Source organism: Mobula hypostoma, chromosome 7, assembly GCF_963921235.1.
Source record: "Mobula hypostoma chromosome 7, sMobHyp1.1, whole genome shotgun sequence".
In the NCBI taxonomy this organism is placed as follows: domain Eukaryota; kingdom Metazoa; phylum Chordata; class Chondrichthyes; order Myliobatiformes; family Myliobatidae; genus Mobula; species Mobula hypostoma.
Genome location: NC_086103.1, coordinates 116,992,764 through 117,013,352, shown reverse-complemented (window position 1 = coordinate 117,013,352; position 20,589 = coordinate 116,992,764). Strand labels below are relative to the sequence as shown.

Below are 20,589 nucleotides of genomic sequence, written 5' to 3'. Positions count from 1 at the left end.
TTATTGCATCATTGAACCGCTCCCACAATCTATGGACTCACTTTCAAGGACTCTTCATCTCATGTTCTTGATGTTTATTGCTTATTTAATATTAATATTATAATTATTTTTTCTGCTTGTTTTGCACTCCTTGTTATCTTTTGCACATTGTTTGTTTGTCCTGTTGTATACGATCTTTCATTGATTCTATTGTGTTTCTTGTATTTACTGTGCATGCCCACAAGAAAATGAATCTCAGGGTTTTATCTGGTGACATATGTACTTTCATAATTTACTTTGAACTTCTATGTAAATTGTGATTAGCAGTTGGAAGTCTACCACAAAGGAAGCTAGAATTTTAAGTGACTTCCTGTAAGGTGCTAATAATTTTCTGGGGGCAAAAAGATCAAAGCTTTTACCTAAATTTCTTCTGTGAATTTATGAATACTGTTGCAACTTACAGTTAGAAAATTTAAAATATAAATTGAAAAAAATTGTAAAAAGATGTTTCAAATAAGCCCTTTGGTTCTACAGGTGATACTACGAAATGAAGAAATCAATGGTAGTCTTGAACTGTTAGTCTAATTTGATTAGCTTCTTGGGGACCTTGGATAATGTGTGTCAGTTAAACTTTCAGGTACTATGGGCCACCACAGTAGTTGAAAAGGTGAATGAATGGCAAGTTGATGCCTGCTTATTTTAATATGAAACAAAGCTGTGGTATCCTATTCCACTGAAAATTGCAGTTATGCATTGAAAATGAATTCAGCAACAATATTATTGACTTTTATTACTCCATAAGTGATCTGAGTCACTGATAAAATTAATGTTAATGTACTTAGTCCACTTTGTGTAAACTTAATAGAATTTGAAAAAAAATGAACATAACCTTTTAATTAATACAGCTGAAATTTAAGAGGTTTTACAGATTGTTCATAATATTGTCATGCACATTCAAAATATATACTTTGTTTTTCCTTCAAGCAGACAGTTTTGATAATCAGAACCATTTTCCTTAGTTGTCTTGTTCACCCAGCCATTCAAAAATCAACATTTTAAAGAATCCTGTTTAAACAGTTGTCAACAGAATGTACTCATTCAAATTTTCTTGCTTTGACTTAATGAATTAATTTGTATCTAGTGTATGTTTTTGCTGTTCTACCGGCATACAGTGGAATAATTGATAGCAAATACCATGCTTATATTGCACTTTTTTATAAAGTTAATTTAAAAAAATTACACAACAGCTGAAACCATTTACTTATCGTGACATGATGATTGTTGGCTCATCTGTTTTGTCAAAATAAATAGGTAATATGGACGATATTCTCAAATATTTCTAAGTGTGACCATGTTCTCTTTTCAAATTCTGTTAGTCTTAATCCAGCATATAAACTGGAATCGACCTGGCGACTTTAAAGTGTTGTTACTTCCATATCTGTAGAACCTTAGACATAGGGGGAAAAAGCATAATATTAGAAAAAAATCATACTGTGGTCAACAGAAAAAAGGAAATAAATATTTTCAATTAAGTGTCTCAGTGGAAAGTATAAATGCCAGTTTTTTAATGCCACACGAACATAAAGAATCAAGATAGCATCGTAATTATCCCTGGTGGGTTTCTGTATATGCCTTGCTGTATTGATTTTGGGTGAAGCATGACAATCCTTACTTCTGAGTATCTCTCATTGCCTTTTACTTAGACGTGTCAAGTTAAACTAAAATGGCACGTAATCTGAAATGTCATTCAGTCTTACAGGTGTGCCTCAGTATTGATTTACATTACTATGCTTGTTATGTTGATTAAGGCAATCTGATGTTATAAATTATATCTTAACTGTGTATCCTTTCTTCCCACCCAGTGTAATAGAATTTTTTTACCACATCAAACAACTTTTGTTATTAAGAGTATGTTTTAACAGGTTGCACAATGGTGTAATTAACAGAGCTGCTGTCTCACAACACCAGTGACTCAAATTCAACCCTGACATTTGGTACTATCTGTGAGGAGTCTACATATTTGCCATTTGAATGGTTGCTTTTGGTTGCTCTAATTTCCTCCAAAACACCTGTGAATTTTGTAGACTACTTGGCCTGTAATGTAGGTGGCTGCTAGAAGTTAATAGGAGTGAGGAGAATAGGGTTACAGGGAAAATCATTGGAGTGTGGGATTGGTCTATCAGCATAGCATAAGCTAGCATAGACATGATGAGCCCAATGGCCTCATTCTATAATGCATGAAATCTATGGAAATGGACAATTACTATCAAACAAAAAGATGGTGAGACTGTGAAGGAAGTAGATTTTAAATAAGTGTCTTAAAGTATAGAAGTGGATGTTTATTGGAGTTCCATAGGGCGTAGACTCTGAAGTTGGGGGTGCCAATCAGAGTAAAACAAGGCAGGTGCAAAGGGACAGACAAATGCAGAGACTTTGGAAGATTTTAGCATTGGAGCAGGCTGCAAAAGTAATGAAAGTTAAACCATGGAGGCATGAGAACTTTGAAAATTGTGATTTACAGAGAATTGCTCTAGGATAGTTGTAGCAAATGAATGAGACTATAAATTAGAATGCAGGCAGAAAGATTCTGCATGTTTAAGTTAGGTGGGAGGCTGCCAAAAGCAGCATTGGACTAGCTGTACCTCAAAAGTAAAGGGCATGAATAAGGACCTTGGCAGCAGGTGGAGAATATAGATGAGAAATAAGACAAGGAGATGAAACTACTACACAAGTTTTTTTTTAATTGCACTGATTACACCACACAAAATACTGATCCCCAAGCTTCTGAACGCCATCCTTTGTAACAATTAACTCTTCCATCAAACCACAATTTGATTACCATTTGCATTCGGTGTTCTCTTTATTTTGTAGAATTCCACACTTTGATTGCAGATCCATAGCAAGAACATTAAAATAATAGATAATGTTGCAAGTACTGTAACAATGACAGCCACAAAATGCAAGTCCTTATAAATTGGTTCTGTAGAAAGACAAATGTTCAAATGTTATAAAATTTATAATTAGATTTCTGACTCTAGTTTGATTTCTTAGTGTCTTGCTCATTTTGTAAATTGTTTCCTCTGAAATCCAGTGGGAAAACTGACATGAGAAAATTAATGTAGCTCTTGCGAGTTATTCAGGAGTGTAACAGAAGGCTATAATCTTCTGTTTGGAAGAGATACTCTAACATTCAACTTCTATGTAGCAAGGGTATGGTTCTCTCGCAAAGATGAAATTTATGCTGTGACTTACATACACAGCAGGTCTTTATTCCAAAGGGCAGACCTCTTCTCACTTTCCAGCAGGATAGGAAAGGATTAGCTGTCTTAGTGCTGATAATTTCCAAACTCCAGATTTTTGTTGTTAATTACAGTGCTAGAATTAGCTTCCAACCATAGCTTCTGGCCCAGGGTGCTAGGAGAACATGATGGGTTTGAAAGTTTTTCCAAGCCAAGTTTGCAAAAGCCAATAAATAGTTAAGCTATCATTAGAATTACATCAGGTGTAAGTAAGATTCAAGAAAAATTAGGAAATGGCTGTTAAGGAGGCTGTGGAAAATAATCTATCGAAATTAACTCTTGTTTTAGACTCAATTGCAAAACACTTTTTAGGTCAAGCAGTTCTTAGGATATTAGGTTCAATAGGTACATTTAATATCAGAGAAATGTATACAATATACATCCTGAAATTCTTTTTCTTTGCAAACATCCACAAAAACAGAGGAGTGCCCCAGAGGATGAATGACAGTTAAATGTTAGAACCCCAAAGCACCCCTCCTAGCTCCCTCTCCCGTCCACAAGCAGCAGCGAATCAATGACCCCCCCTCCACCAGTAAAAAAGCATTGACACCCTTCTCCGAGCACTCAAGTGTGCAGCAAGCATCAATAAAGACACAGACTTGCAGTACCCCAAAGACTACTTGTTCACTCAGTAATTCAACATACCATAGGCACTCTCTCCCTATTAAGGGAAAAAGAGGTGTCCCGTTACCATAAGAATTAGGCCATCTGGCCCATCGAGTCTGCTCCACCATTTAATCATGGCCGATCCTTTTTTTCCTCTCCTCTTCAACCTCATTTCCCATCCTTCTCCCCGTAACCTTTGATGCCATGTCCAATCAAGATCCTATCAAATTCTGCCTTAAATGCACCCAACGACCTGGCCTCCACAGCAGCATTTGGCAACAAATTCCACAAATTCGCTGCCCTTTGGCTAAAGAAATTTCTCCACTCTCTTTTGAAAGAGCGCCCCTCTATCCTGATGCTGTGCCCTCTTGTCCTAGACTCTCCCGCCATGGGAAACATCCTTTCCACATCTACTGTCTAGGCCTTTCAACATTTGAAAGGTTTCAATGAGATCCCCGCTCATCCTTCTGAATTCCAGCGAGTACAGACCCAGAGCTGTTAAACGTTCCTTGTATGATAACCCTTTCATTCCTGGAATCATCCTCGTGAACCTCCTCTGGACCTTCTCCAATGCCAGCACATCTTTTCTAAGATGAGGGGTCCAAAACTGTTCACAAAACCTAATATGAGGCCTCACCAAACAACAGGAATTCTGCAGATGCTGGAAATTCAAGCAACACACATCAAAGTTGCTGGTGAACGCAGCAGGCCAGGCAGCATCTCTAGGAAGAGGTACAGTCGACGTTTCAGGCCGAGACCCTTCGTCAGGACTAACTGAAGGAAGAGTGAGTAAGAGATTTGAAAGTTGGAGGGGGAGGGGGAGATCCAAAATGATAGGAGAAGACAGGAGGGGGAGGGATGGAGCCAAGAGCTGGACAGGTGATTGGCAAAAGGGGATACGAGAGGATCATGGGACAGGAGGTCTGGGAAGAAAGACAAGGTGGGGGGGGGGAACCCAGAGGATGGGCCAGGGGTATAGTCAGAGGGACAGAGGGAGAAAAAGGAAAGTGAGAGAAAGAATGTGTGTATGAAAATAAATAACAGATGGGGTACGAGGGGGAGGTGAGGCATTAGCGGAAGGCCTCACCAGTGCCTTTTAAAGCCTCAGCATCACATCCCTGCTCTTGTGTTCTAGACCTCCTGAAATGAATGCTAACATGCCATTTGCCTTCCTCACCACCAACTCAACCTGCAAGAGAGTTCTGCACAAGGACTCCCAAGTCCTTCTACATCTCAGATTCCTGGATTTTCTCCCCATTTGGAAAATAGTCCGCACATCATGACCATGCAATTTCCAACATTGTATTTCACTTGCCACTTTCTTGTCCATTCTCCTAATCAGTCTAAGTCCCTCTGCAAAACACCTGTTTCTTCAACACTATCTGCCCCTCCACCAATCTTTGTAACAAAGCCATCTATTCCATCACCTAAATCATTTGTATACAGCATAAAAAGAAGTAGCCCCAACACCGATCCCTGCGGAACACCACTAGTCACTGGCAGTCAACCAGAAAAGGATCCTTTTATTCCCACTTGCTGCCTCCTACCAATCAGCCAATGCTCTGACCATCTTAGTAACTTTCCTGTAATACCATGGGCTCTTAACTTGGTAAGCAAAGGCCTTCTTAAAGTCCAAATATATAACATCCACTTTTATCTATCCTACTTGGAATCTCCTCAAAGAATTCCAACGGGTTTGTTTATCAGGCAGAATTTTCCCTGAAGGAAACCATGCTGATTGTACTATCTTGTCCTGTGTCACCAAGTACTCCGTAACCTCATCCTTAAAAATTGACTTTAACATCTTCCCAGCCACTGAGGTCAGACTAACTGGTCTATAATTTCCTTTCTGCTGCCTTCCTCCTTTCTTAAAGAGTGGAGTGACATTTGCAATTTTCCACCATGCTAGAGTCCAATGATTTTTGAAAGATCATTTCTAATGCCAGCACAATCTCTTAACGCTGCCTCTTTCAGAACCTTAGGGTGCAATTCCTCTGGTCCGGGTGACTTATGTACCTTTAGGTCTTTCAGCTTTTTGAGCACCTTCTCTCTTGTAACAGCAACTGCACCCACTTCTCTTCCTTCACACACAACAACATCAGGCATCCTGTTGGTGTCGTCCACAGTAAAGACTGACGCAAAATACTCATTTAGTTCATTAGCCATCTCCTTGTCCCCCATTATTATTTCTCTTGCCTCATTTTCTAACAGTCCTATATGTACTCTCCTTTCTCTTTTATTTTTAACATACTTGAACAAACTTTTACTATCCACTTTGATATTATTTGCAAGCTTGCTTTCATATTTCATCTTTTCCCTTCTAATGATATTTTTTAGTTGCTCTCTGTAGGTTTTTAAAACCTTCCCAATCCTCTATCTTCCCACTAATTTTTGCTTTGTTGTCTGTCCTTTCTTTTGCTTTTACAGTTGTTTTGACTTCTCTTGCCAGCCATGGTTGTGCTATTTTACCATTTGAGTATTTCTTCATTTTTGGAATACACATGTCTTGCACCTTCCTCATTTTTCCCAGAAATGCACACCATTGCTGCTCTGCTGACATCCCTGTCAGCCGCCCCTTCCAAATTACTTTGGCCAACTCCTCTATCGTACCACAGTAATTTCCCTTATGCCACTGAATTACTGCTACATCAGACTTTACTTTCTCCCTATCAAATTTCAAGTTGAACATAATCATATTGTGATCACTGGTTCCTAAGGGTTCTTTTACTTTAAGCTCCCTAATCGCTCAACGACAAACAGCTCTAAAAAGCTACCTCTTAGGCATTCAACAAACTCGCTCTCTCGAGATCCATTACCAACTGTATTTTTCCAATCGACCTGCATGTTGAGATCTCCCATGACTACCATAACTTTGCCTTTTTGACTCATCTTTTCTATTACCTGTTGTAACCTGTGGTCCACCTCCTAGCAACTATCTCCCAGGAGGCCTGTATATAACTGCCATCAACATCCTCTCACAGTGAATGGGGAGACATAAACAATTATGGAGATATTATCCCCATTATCACCAGGCAGAAGAACAATGATGTAAGGAGAAATCAGCAAATAGCCTGCCATCAATTTTTAAAGCAAATGGTGGACTCTGGGCCATGGGATTGGAAGCCTGGCTAGATAATAAGCGAAATTTTGCAGGTTACCTCAGGAACTCGTCAGCCATGGGAACACCAAGAGGTTCATCAGAAAGGCTCTGCCTGTCCTATGGGATAAAGGCACACAAGATCTGGTAGCTCCCGAGATCCCACTAGTCAGTGACTGTTATAGGTTGCAATTGTAGCAAAGTTTGGACTACAATTGAATGATCTTGGATCAGGGTGGTGAGACAACAGCTGTGATATGGAGAAGGTAGAAAGATATCTGGCCCAAAGGAAATGGAAGAACTTCCCTTGTGATTCAATAAAACAAAATAATCCGCATTTACAAGAAAATATAAAATACAAATTTTGCCTTCTGGCATACTTCTGACCTATAGGGTCTGGTTAGATAGGTAGATAGATAGATATACTTTATTGATCCAGAGGGAAATTGGGTTTCATTACAGCCGCACCAACCAAGAATAGAGCATAAATATAGCAATACAAAAACCACAAAAACCAAACAACAAAATGCAAACTATGCCAGATGTAAATAAGTCCAGGACCAGCCTATTGGCTCAGGGTGTCTGACCCTCCATGGGAGGAGCTGCAAAGTTCGATGGCCACAGGCAGGAACAACCTCCCGTGCCGCCCAGTGTTGTATCTCGGTGGAATATGACTGGAGTCCTCGTTCCTCAATCATAATATGACCTGGATTGCACCATCCATTGTTAACAAGGACAGCAAGCCCCCAACTTCTTCACGCTTACCGCTCTCAGTGCACTTACGGTCAGCCGGAACGGTCTGGAAGCCCTCCATGGAAACGTTTGATCGGGTATATCCTCGTGCAGTCCCGTTTCAGTAAAACACATAACACTGCACTTCTGAAATGTTCTCTGACTCCTGGCTAGCGCCGTCAACTCATCCATTTTATTACCCACCGAACTCCTCTTCTCCATAAGTCTCTGTTGTCTCGACCCGGTCCTCTTTCCTCGCCTTTGTGATCCCCCTCTGCATCCTCTGTGTGTTCTCCTCCACATTTCAGCCGGGGTGTCCGCCGCTCTGCTTGCTAAACCGGCCGGCATAAGTGCAATCAGCTGGTCCCTGGAATAAACAATGTGACCATACTTCTGCCCCGCTAATGAGACATGTCGGAATGTAACTATTTCCAGCGCTAAAAACCCAAATAAAACTCTCTCTACCAGCATGTTAGAGAGGGTGCAGCTTCAACGTGTTACCGTGAAAAAAAAATACAAAAAATAACGTAAGTTAAAAAGGTAAGAAGAAAAAAGTAAGAATATTACTCGGAACGGCTGTAACAAGCTGCATGCACGACCGGTGCATGCGCACTAAGCCTGGTTCCTGGTCCATTTTGGCTGAAAGGAACTGTCAGTGCCTTTACATCCCTACTGCTTGGGTCCCAGGTTAAGATTCCTAATTGACTGCTAGAATAAAATCATCAAGAATCATTGGCACTTTCTTAGCATTGAATTTTCCTGCTGATAGTGAAAAGAGAAAAGGAACAGTCATTATGAAACAGTAAGTATTCTAGTTTTAACTGTGCCCCTCCCCACCCATTGTACAATGAGGCCTTGTGGAGTGTGCCAGATGCATTCCCAGGAAAGATGACACTCATGGAGTCAACATTTTTTTTAAAAAAAAGTAGGGACAGGGCTGTGTGATGGGAACCTAGCACCAGTCCCTGTCCTTCACACTCTGACGTTTTTGCCCATGGTTACAGTGGGAACCTAGGGATGCCAGGATGTTGGTGCAAGTTTCAGCACTCCTGCACAGGCCTGTCAACGACTCCCTGCAGTCTTGGGTCGAGCAGTTGCCATACCAAGCTGTGATATATCAGGAGGGAAGGCATTCACCAATAGATGCATCATGGAAAGCATCCCACCTGGATGCATTGTGGCTTGGTATGACAACCGCTCTGCCCAATACCACAAGAAACTGCACAGCTCAGCAAATCACAAAATCCAGCCTCACCTCCATAGACTCTGTCTACACTTCTCCCTGCCTTAGTAAACCACAAACATAGTCAAAGATCTCACAGCCAGACTTTTTCCCTTCTCCATCCTCTCAAAGATTCCACTCAATCAGACATTTTCTCTTCTCCAGACTGAAAGCATGTACCACCAGGCTCAAGGACAACTTACATCCCACTGATATAAGACTTTGTTTGGCTGCACATCTTTCCCAAAACAACAGCTGTCAACCCAAACAGTGATTTTTGTAAAATCACAGGTGGATCTGTAGCTGTGAGTGTTCAGGCTCCAAGACCTAGGGTGTGATGATGAATCTGTTAGCTGAAAGCTAGCACGAGCAGAGTACCACTGTCAAAGCTGAGGCTACAAGTTTTGCCTTTGGATAAAATTTTATTCTCTTTTTGCACGTTTGAAAAATATATTTCTTATGGTAAGTTAAAGATATTTTTAATGTATTGCACTGCACCACTGCTGCAAAACAACAAATTTTACAATATATGTCAGTGATAGTAAACCTGATTTTGAAATTTAAAAATTCAAAACACTGAAACTTTAAGTGAAAACAAGAAGTGGATTCTTACCAATTATATTCAATATAATAACACCATCCTTGCTGCTTCCTTCTTTATCTGTTACAGTCACGACATAACAACCAGCATCATTGAACTGAACGTTTGAAAGCTGGATAGATCCATTTCTGTACAGTTCAATCCGGTCTTCATAACCCTTTGAAATGTTTTGATAATTGCCTGGCTTCCAGACAACAATGTTCTTCATTCCCCATGGTAGCAGGTGCTTCCACTTAATAGAAAGTGTCCTATTCCATCTATTGTCCACTGAAAGAGTGACATTCTCATTCACTGTCGCATTGACAATATAGTGAGGTACTGATATTGTATCTCCATGAACTGAAAAATGACAGAAACAGATGTATTCATTATATTTGCAAATATGCTACTGAAATTGTGTTCCTTCAACATACTGAGGACATAACACAGCAGGAGACTTAAGAACAGTTGTAGAATTGCCCTTTGGTGCTGCAGGTACAACACAAAAGAGTCTAACCCACAATGGTCATCAAGCACCAAGCAAGGCCTGAAAAGTTCCATCTAGGATTGGGCTTGCCGGTCAAACCTGCTGTTTCGGGCATGGGTTTATATTTGTGTCGTGCATCTGCAATTTGGTGCGAAGAATGTGGCTCCTTTGCAACCTCAAGCTGTGCTAATTCTTTCTGCAGACCTAGTTTAGAGTACAGCTGGTTCAAGGAGGTTCATAACTCTGTTGATGCCCAAAATGGTTCAAGTTTAGAGTCAAAGTGGCACGGGTTGCTAAAATGATCCACCACTCTTTTATGTCTTCAGCCCAGAAAAGATCCTGTGACCCAAGGACCCTAACACTAGGATGGTCGATGTCGATTAGTGGAGTGACTGATGGGGTAAACCTAGCAGTCAGTGATGGGACCTATGTTATTCATTCTGTATGCAAATTATTTGAACGTGAATGTACATGGGATGGTTAGCAAGTTTGCTGATGATACTAAATTCAGGGGTCTTGTTGATGGTGAACCAGGTTACTAGGAACTGCAAAGAGATCTTGATCAGGTAGGGAGATGGGCTGAGAAATGACAAATGGATTGCAACTTAGATGTGTGTGAGGTGATGCAGTAGGCCAATGAATGGCAGGGCACTGTTGGGTGTTTTGGAAGAGCAACGCGCACATTTCATTGAAAGCGGCCACACAAAGAGACAGGGAGGTGAAGAAGGTGTTTAGCAGACTGCCCATCATCAGTCAGGGCATCAAGATTAGAAGTGGAGACATTCTGTTGTAGTTATACAAGTTATTGATGAGGCTGCACTTGGAGTATTGTGTACAGTTTTGGTCACACTATTAAAGGAATGATGTTGTCAAGCTGATGAGGGTGCAGGAGAAATTTATGAAGATGTTGCTAGACCTAGTGGGCCTGAGGTTGCTGGGGAGATGGGTCAAGCTGGAACTTTATTCTCCGGAGCATAGGAAAATGAGGGGTGACCTCTTCGAATTTTATGAATTCTTGAAGGCTATGGATAAATTGCATGGTCATAGGCTTTGGCCCAGGATTGAGGAGATCCAAACAACTGGGCACAGATACAGGATAAAATGGGGAGATTTGAAAGAGACCTGAGAGCTAACTTGTTTACAAAAGGGGAAGTGAAAACCTGGAATGAGCTGCCAGAGGCAGGTACAATTACAGCATTTAAGAGGCATTTGGATAGGTACATGGATGGGAAGGGCTTGGAGGGCTATGGTCTGTCTGCAGGAAACTAGGATGAGCAGATGGGATGCTGTGGTTACAGAGATCCATCAGACTGAAGTGCCCATTTCTGTGCTGTGCTACTCTCCGAACACTGGTGATATTGATAGCCACAGCCAGAGCTGGATGTTAACACATTATCTTCCACCTGAAAATGTGTGGCACGCTAAAGGAATCATATTCGTAGAAAAAGCTTATGAAGTTAAACTGTATTCCATTGTCTCAAGAGTTGAAGCTGTATTTAAGGCACAAAAAAGTCTTATTTACAAAGTCAAATATTGTTACAATTCATGTTCTTCATTCCTGATGGGCAATGTCAATAGAAACTGTATTTCAAACACAGAATGGCGAAATAAATAAAAGGTACATTATTTGTGATTGCCATTTGAAAGGATAAATGATTATAGGTTTGTGTAAGATCTTATGTTAAATATTGGGGAAAAAAAGGAATTGTCATTGAGCAACGTGTCAGCTTTAGGAGAACAGTCATAAAGACAACTTTAAAAAACCAGCCTGTTCATGATTAATGTCGAAGTTTACACTTTTCACTCTAATATTTGTATAATGAATCAGCAAATATAGCTGTATTGAATGAATGTTTAATTTAAAATATTTGCATTTCCTGTATTACGTTCTTTCATATTAATTAAGAATGTATGTTTTTTTCTTGTCTACGCAGTTTTAACTTGACAGTGAAAAGCTGGGTTTAGTACGGATGATGGTTCTTTTTTTCCCTTGTTGATTTCATCTGATGGTACCGGTGGAGTCAGGCAAGTAAAGCTGGGGATAGAACACTGAACAGTAGAGCACTGGACAGGACAGGCCACCCAGCCCATGACATTGTGCAGTTCTTGATACAATTCATACTGCACGTCGTCCTTCTCCTGTGTACCTTCCATATTCCTCCATTCCCTTCATATTCATGTGCCTATCTAAAACTCCTTAAACTCCTTAAACCAATCGGCCCGATTCCACCACACTATCCTTTGTAACCCACTCCAGGTACCTTCCTCTTTCTCTCTGCTTAAAAACAATGATTTGCCCATCACATTACTTGCAAACTCCCCCCATCTAACCTTAAAAGCATGTCCTCTGGTGTCTGACATTTCTACCCAGGGGGAAAGATTCTGACTGTTTACCCTATCTATGCCTCTCATAATAAAATAATATAATAACATAAAAAGCCTATCATGTCTCCTCTTGGCTTCTAACACTCCAGGGACAATAATCTAAGTTTGTCCAAACTTTACTTATAGCTCATATGCTCTAGTGCAGCCATCCCATCATCCTGGTAAACCTCTTCTGCACCATCCCCACTGTTTCTATAATGTTGCTTTCAATCAATGCCCCTTCACTCCTGTCTTATTCTACCATAATATGGCCTGCCCAATTTAGTACCTTCCCGCAAGATGTAATTTTATTCTACTCACAACTCACGGTGGAGACGGATACAATAGGGTCTTTTAAGAGACTCTTAGATAGGTACATGGAGCTTAGAAAAATGGAGGGTTATGTGGTAGGGAAATTCTAGGCAGTTTCTAGCGTGGGTTACATGGTCGGCACAACATTGTGGGCCGAAAGGCCTGTAATGTGCTGTAGATTTCTTTGCTGTAAGTTCATAACTACAGCAGCTTAAGATATAACGAGTTATGATCACTATTTCCAAAACGTTCACCCACTATCAGATCTGTCACCAACCTGGCCTGGCTCATTTCCCAAAAGCAGGTCGAGAATGTTTTCTCCTGTAGTTGGACTCTCCACATACCGTTTCAAGAAGACACCTTGGATGCACTGAAGGATGCCCGCTCCAGCTAAGCCTCATGCATTAAGGAAATTCCAATCAATATGGGGAGGCTAAGGTCTCCCACTATAACGTTATTGTTCCTGCAGCTTTCCATAAACTGTCTATATACAGTATCTGTTCCTTCATCTCTCAGTAACTCAGGAACACAGGACTGCCATTCCTGCCCATCACGCAACCAGGTACAGTATCTGTAAATGGTAACACTGTAATGCCACGTACTAATCTCAGTTCTCAGCTCATCCTCAAGCAAACACTCTGAGCATTGAAAGAGCCCCATTGTAGGCCCTCAGCCTCACCAGGTCTCGGTCCCACCAGCCCCTTCCAGTCTTTCTTGTTATACCATCTTTGTTCCTCACTAGCACACGGCGTAGTAATCCTGACATTACAAACCTGTAAGTCCTGCTCTTCTACCAATCTCCTTTGTCCCTTTGAAGGACCTCATCCCTGCTCCTGCCTGTGTCATTAGTAACTATATGGACCACAACCTCTGGCTGCTCATTCGCCTCTCTCACCATGTCCTGTGGTCACCAGGAGAAGTGAAGGGAGTGTGGGATTACAATCTGTAGCCTGCAGCTGAGGTGTGACCGCCTCACTAAAACTCTCATCCATGATCTGCTGGATAATTCTGAGCACAGACAATTCCTTGACCTTGTCTGTCAGGAGTTGTAGCCAGCCGCACTTCCCACAGATGTAGGATCCACCCTGACGGCAGAAAATGGCTGCTGATGTGAGTAGAACTGAGTGCACAGGTAATGCAATGTCCAGTTCTGCTATTTATTTAACAGGATTTACAAAATAATTGTTAGAAAAGTATCACATACATACACCAGGATGCTCTTTATTGACTACAGTTCGGCATTCAGATACCATCATCTCCTCAAAACTAATGAATAGGTTTCAAGACATTGGCCTCAATATATCATTGTGGAATTGGATCCTGGATTTCCTCACTTGCAGGTCCCAGCCAGTTCAGTTTGGCAACAACTTCTCCTCCACAATCTCCATCAGCAGAGGTTCATCACAAGACTGTGTGCTTAACCCCTACTCTATTTGCTTTAAAGCTCCAATGTCACATTTAAGATAGTTGACATCACCACTATTGTAGGCAGAATCAAAGGTGGTGACAAATCAGCAATCAGGAGGGAGAATGAAAATCTGGCTGAGTGGTGCCACAACAACAGCCTCTTACTCAAAGTCAGCAAGACCAAGGTGCTGATTATTGGCTTCAGGAGGAGGAAATCAGAGGCCCATGAACCAGTCCTCATCGGGGATCTGAGGTGGAGAGGATCAGTAACTTTAAATTTCTCATTTCAGAGGATCTGTCCTGGGTCTAGCACATAAGTGCAATTATGAAGAAAGCAAGGCAGCACCTCTACTTCCTTAGAAGTTGGTGAAAATTCAGCATGACATCTAAAACTTTGACAAATCTCTCTAGATGTGTGGTGGAGAGTATAATCGCTGGCTGCATCACAGTCTGGTATGGAAGCACCAATGCCCTGAATGGAAAATCCAACAAGTAGTGGATACAGCCAAGTCCATCATGGGTAAAGCCATCATGCACCAATGAGCACATCTACACAAAGCGCTGTCGCGGGAAAGCAACATCCATCATCAAGGACCCCCACCACCCAGGTCATGCTCTCTTCTCACTGCTGCCACCACCCAGGTCATGCTCTCTTCTCACTGCTGCCATCAGGAAGAAGGTGGACGAGCCTCAGGCTCACACCACCAGGTTCAGGAACAGTTATTACCTCTCAACCATTAGGCTCTTAAACCAGAGGGGATAACATCACTCGTCCCATCACTGAAATGTTCCCACAACCTATGGACTCACTTTCAAGTACTCTTCATCTTATGTCCTCGATATTCTTTGCTCATTATTTATTTAATATTAATTTCTTTCTTTCTATACTTGCACAGTTTGCTGTCTTTGGCCGCCCTGTTGGAGCGGTCTTTCACTGATGCTGTTATAGTTATCAGATTTATTGAGTATGCCCATGAGAAAATGAATCTCAGGGTTGGACATGGTGACGTATGTGTACTTTGATAATAAATTTACTGAGAATTTTGAAATAAAGGTTCCGGTGACGTCATCGTCCAGAATTGCAGCTTAGATCAATATTTCCTCTGGAAAAATGCATATATTGCCCCATTAATCCATCAAATATAAGATCTTTTGAAAATATCTGAATTGATAAAGGAGGCAAGAATGGGGAAGAAGAATGGAGATAAAAAAAGCATCACTGCGGAGCCTATGGATGAGAGAGGTACAACGAGCAGCTCTTCTACCCAAACACATGGTAGCGAGGCTGACGATGGGCCTCGTTCAGGCGAACTGACAAATATGATAAAAATTATGGAAGAGATACGGGGATTCCAAAAAGATATAATACAGCACTGAGTATCATTGAGTATATATTATATCTTTATTATATATTATAAAGATATAATAAAGATATAATATATACTCAATGATATTAAGTCAGAGCTTGCCAACGTCAATCAAAAAATAGCGGTGGCAGAGACTTGAATTGAGAAGGCGGAAGATCATGTGCAAAATGTGGAACAGATACTAAGTAAGACGATAAAAATATTAGATCAACAAGAAAGTAAACTGATTGACCAGGAGGGAAGATGACGACGGAAAAATATCAGGATATACAATGTTCCCGAAGGAGCAGAGGGTTTGTCTATGATGGAGTTTGTAGGACAGTTGCTGTGGGACGCGTTGGACATTCCCTCCACTATGGAGCTTGAAGCTGAGAGAGCGCATTGTGTGCTCGTCCCGAGGCCTACTGGAGACAGAGAAGATTAGCCAAGGAAAACGGGGGATGGGGCCTACCTTCTCTTAGAGATTATTATTTTGCAGCACAGTTGAGAGCTGTGATATGCTGGTGCAACCCATCATATGACGCTCAATGGAAAAACATTGAGGAGGGGATACTTTCCATCCCCATACAGGCAATTTTGGCTGATAACAACCTACAAAGGTACATAAATACTACTGATAATCCATGGGTGAAATGGACTCTTAAAATATGGAAAACTATTTTAAAAGAATGTAAACTAGAGGGAGATATTGCAATTCTTAAATGGTGTGCATATGACTCGGATTTTACGTCAAATAAACTGGATGCTAGATTGAAGGACTGGACAGCTAAAGGAGTAACAGTTCTTTGCAATATAATGAAAGAAGGAACACTGTTCAGTTTTGAAATGCTTAAAGAGAAACACTTATTAGAAAAACAAGACTTTTATCGGTATCTACAGATGTGACAGTATGTTAATAGGAGGGTTAAAAATGTAACCAAGGCAAGTACTTGTTTGATAGAGCTATTTAGGAAAGCATATAATTCAGATAACGGTAGTAGAATCATTTCAAGTGTGCATAAGGGTTTGTCAAATCTTAAGACACATTCCACTTCATACATTAAAACAAAATGGGAGAAGGAAGGAGGGATAATTATATTGGAGGAAGAATGGACAATAATTTGGAGGTATCAATGGAAGTGTACCAGTTCACAGAAATGGAGGGAGTTTGGATGGAAAAACTTGATAAGATATTTTATTACACCCTCTCAGAAGTCCCATTATGATAGTAACCTCCCTATTTTCAGGAGAAATTGCGGAAATCAAAATGCAAACCATTATCATATTTTCTGGGATTGCCCCATTATCAAAGACTATTGGAGTGGGATACAGAATGCCCTACAAGACATTTTTAAATGTGAAATACCCTTAGAAAGTAAGACCATATATTTTGGGTATATACCTCAAGAATGGTTGAAAAGAGATAAATATTTAATGAATATACTGCTGGTGGCTGGTAAAAAGACTCCTAACAGGAAATGGTTATCACAGGAGAGCCCAACTTTAAATGCATGGATGGAATTTACAATGGACATTTACAAAATGGAGAAGATAACAGCATCTGTTAATCGTAAGTTGGAACAATTTGATTCATACTGGGAAATATGGTTCAACTACATAACACCTCATAGGCCTGATTTTATTCTCACAAATCAATGAATATGTTGTTTAAAAAAACCACTCCCTACTTGTACATAGTTTTCTCCTTTTGCTTGTTCTTTCTTTCCTCTCTTTTCTGTAGGCGTATACCTCAGATAAATATTATGTGGAGATTTGTGGCAAATATGATTATATGATATTTATGTACAATATCTGAAATACATCTTATGGAAATGTTTGTTTGATGATGAACTTCAATAAAAAATAAATTACCAAAAAAATTTTGAAATAAAGGTGTTCATTTATAACAAATAATTATTTATTCAAAATTGCTATACCGTTTTTCACATGGCTAGGCATGGTGGTCATCATCATAGCTTGTCACACCAGACAGCCAGCGACTCTGGTGTTGTTTAGTTGATGTTGAGCAGGTCAGTGTCAGCTAAATCAGGTGAGAGTGGGCAGTTGCACAGAACGAGTTCAATGTTCTGCACCCTTTCGCCACACTCACAGGATTCACTGGTCTTTAATCCCCACTTCACCGTATTGTCTCCCGTCCTACAAACTCCCACTTTCACTCTGTTGAGAGTGCACCATTTCCGTCTGTCAAGCAGTGCCCCGTCCAGCAACATTTCTGTAGGGTCTTGCACTGTATTGTTTGGTGGGGTTCTGGCTTCTGTTTGTTGCCAGAGGTCAATCCTGTATGTTTGGGGGGATGTTCCGTGAGGTAGTTCCTCCACTGTAGCAAAGCTTTTCCTCGATTTTAGGCGGTTGGAAACTGGCACATGATGATGTAGTGGGTGCAGTGGATCCAAGTTCTACTTACCTGTTTCAATTTTTGTTGTAGTGTGTCTTTGGATCTCTGGGGGAGCAATGCCTGCAAGTCTGTCAATTCTGTAAGTCTGCAAGTCTGTGGGTGTGGAGCACAGTGTGCCTGTGATTATTTGGCAGGCTTCATTAAGCAACGGGTCTATTTTCTTCGCATGGGCTGATCTGCCCCACACAGGTGCACAGTATTCTGCAGGTGCATAGCAGAGTGCTAGGGCGGTTGACCTAAGTGTGTGAGCATTAGCTCCCCATTTTGTGCCTACTATTTTTTTCAAGAGAGAGTTGCGAGAGCCAACTTTCTCTCTGAGTGTTTGGATGTGGGTGGCAAATGAGAGCGTCCTATACAGTGTCACGCCCAAGTAAATTGAGTTGGATGGACTTCGAGCTCCTTCCCATGTTGGTGTATTAGTGTGTGTTGTTTAATGGTGAGGTGCAGACAGACAGTTTTGTATTTACTTTCATACTCATGCTTTGAGCAAGATATGTTGCCAATATCAAATTTATGAACATTTTTATATATTTCTGGGCATCAGCAAAGGGGTACTGAGCAGATTCAAAATATGGGACTATACGTTATTTTAAAAATATAATTTGACACGTATCATTGCCATTCCTGGTATCTTTGTAGGCTCCTTTTGAAAAATAAAGGTACACTATTTATTCCTTCTGATCAGCCCTGCCTGCTTCATTTTCAAGGACATATCGGATTTGTCAAATGTGATTTCCTAAAGGCTTTGTAACCATGCCCGTATTAATAGGTTTCCTTACAACAGGTTTCTGACACTACCAATTAGTTCCCTTATTCAGTCTTCCTTCGTTTCTAGAATAATGATGCTGCATTGGCCTCCACTCTGCCTCCTGTCCTTAGCCTTGCTTTGTTTTTGGTACAATTAGATGCCTCTTCTTTAGATCAAACGATTTTATTGAACTCTTTAGTTGGCTGTGAATGGATAACTTGTCTGTGGAGAATTTACGGTTCAGCTGAACGTCTTTTTGTTGAGAATTACAAATGATAAATAGAATTACAAATGATAAATAGAATTCCAAAATATTTCTTTAAATGTTTCCATTATTTAAATATAAGAAAATAATTACACCAGACTTCCTAATCTACTGCTGCCAGTTCACCCCCCCACCCACCCACCCACCCACTTCAGTGGCTTTCTGTGACTAAATGGTACCTCTTGGAAGCAAATGTGAAATACACGTCTCCATAGAACACCCCTTACGATCAGGAACCTAATTAACCCTGTCTCACTACCCAAAGACAGATCTAAAATAACTTATCTCACTTCCAAAAACAATAGGAAAATCACAGATAGTTTTGGAATGATTATTTGGGGATTAAGTACTTGTTACCTTTGTAAACAACAGGAATTCTGCAGATGCTGGAAATTCAAGCAACACACATAAAAATTGCTGGTGAACGCAGCAGGCCAGGCAGCATCTCTAGGAAGAGGTGCAGTCGACGTCCTGACGAAGGGTCTCGGCCTGAAATGTCGACTGCACCTCTTCCTAGAGATGCTGCCTGGCCTGCTGCATTCACCAGCAATTTTTATGTGTGTTGCCTTTGTAATCAGTTTTTAATTAGTGGTGGCAAAGCATTTACAGCTGGATCAGGGTAGTGGCTTTAGCCTGGCTAGACCACATCAAGCTCACTTGGATCTTGTACTTCTCTGTCAAAGCTGCCCAAAACTGAGGTGATCATCAAGAACCAAGATCATCCAAATCTCATTATGTACACTGTCCCTTTCCACCCACATCTAAACAAACAAACATGGAACTAATGGATCCCAAAAAATCATCCCAAAAAATCAGTTTTAGTTGATTTGCAGACACAAGAGACTGCAGTTGCTGTAATCTGAAGCAAAAATCAAGTGCTGAAGGACCTAGTAGGCCAGGCAGCCTCTGTGGAGGCAGAGGGAATGTCATTCTGATGCAGAGCCTCAGAGGGATGGCCACCATTTTGAGTTGAGACCCTGCATCCGAATTACATTCTCTCAGACTCCACAGATGCTGCCTGACCTGCTGAGTTCCACCAGTAGCTTGTTTTTTTTTCGCTATTTGCTTATTGCTGCTACGTAAGTTACCTTCTCTGTCCTTCAAACTAAATCTCCCTTATCTCCCACATTCCAATATAACAGCTGCCAATCTGTTTCCCTTCCTAGCTCCCATGTTGACTGAAACTTGTCAAAGTGTGAGTTAGGAGGGGATTCTGCCCTCTTTTTTTTAAAAGAAGCCATTCACAAATACAAAAATGATTACTTACTTTGTAGCAACAAGCCTGACAAACACAATATTAAGAGAAGCCATTGGCAGTTCCAGCTGTTCGTCCTCATTAGAATCACTTAACCATCCATCAGGAGTCAGATTAGTAGTGCAGCATGCACTTCAATTACAGTTGTCATCTGTTTCTGCAAAATGCACTTGATTGGATTGATTGGACTTTGGACAGAATGTGCACTGGATAGACTAGTTTTTGTTTCATCTGCCTATGAGCTGGCACACAGCCTAACACAAGGAAGGTGTTGCACATTGAGGAAGTTTATCCAGGCCTTGTCTGTGTGTGTGCGCGCTAGACCGAGAGATGCGTCTTCTGTTACTCAGTAGAAACATCTCCACATCAGTATGATTCTGATCTATATCCGGCTGTGGCCAGATATCCTTCCTCATGAGCCCCAGCATCTTTAATTTTCACATCTTCTGCAGACTTATTAATCATGCCTCTTAC

General features: G+C 40.9%; 1 protein-coding gene across 2 annotated transcripts; it reads right to left on the bottom strand.

The window, feature by feature from the left end:
- Window positions 1–765: 765 nt before the first annotated feature.
- On the bottom strand, window positions 766–20,267 carry LOC134349000 (V-set and transmembrane domain-containing protein 5-like). 2 transcript variants are annotated; one of them, XM_063052832.1, is made up of 5 exons: window positions 20,128–20,267; window positions 17,857–17,940; window positions 9,549–9,875; window positions 2,819–2,959; window positions 766–1,426 (listed from the first exon to the last, which is right to left on the bottom strand). In XM_063052832.1, exons 1-5 carry the CDS (start codon window positions 20,195–20,197, stop codon window positions 1,395–1,397), a joined length of 654 nt encoding a protein of 217 aa, XP_062908902.1. In that variant the 5' UTR covers window positions 20,198–20,267; the 3' UTR covers window positions 766–1,394. The 2 variants fall into 2 exon arrangements, with proteins under 2 accessions (XP_062908902.1, XP_062908903.1); XM_063052833.1 differs by lacking the exon at window positions 17,857–17,940.
- Window positions 20,268–20,589: the final 322 nt, after the last annotated feature.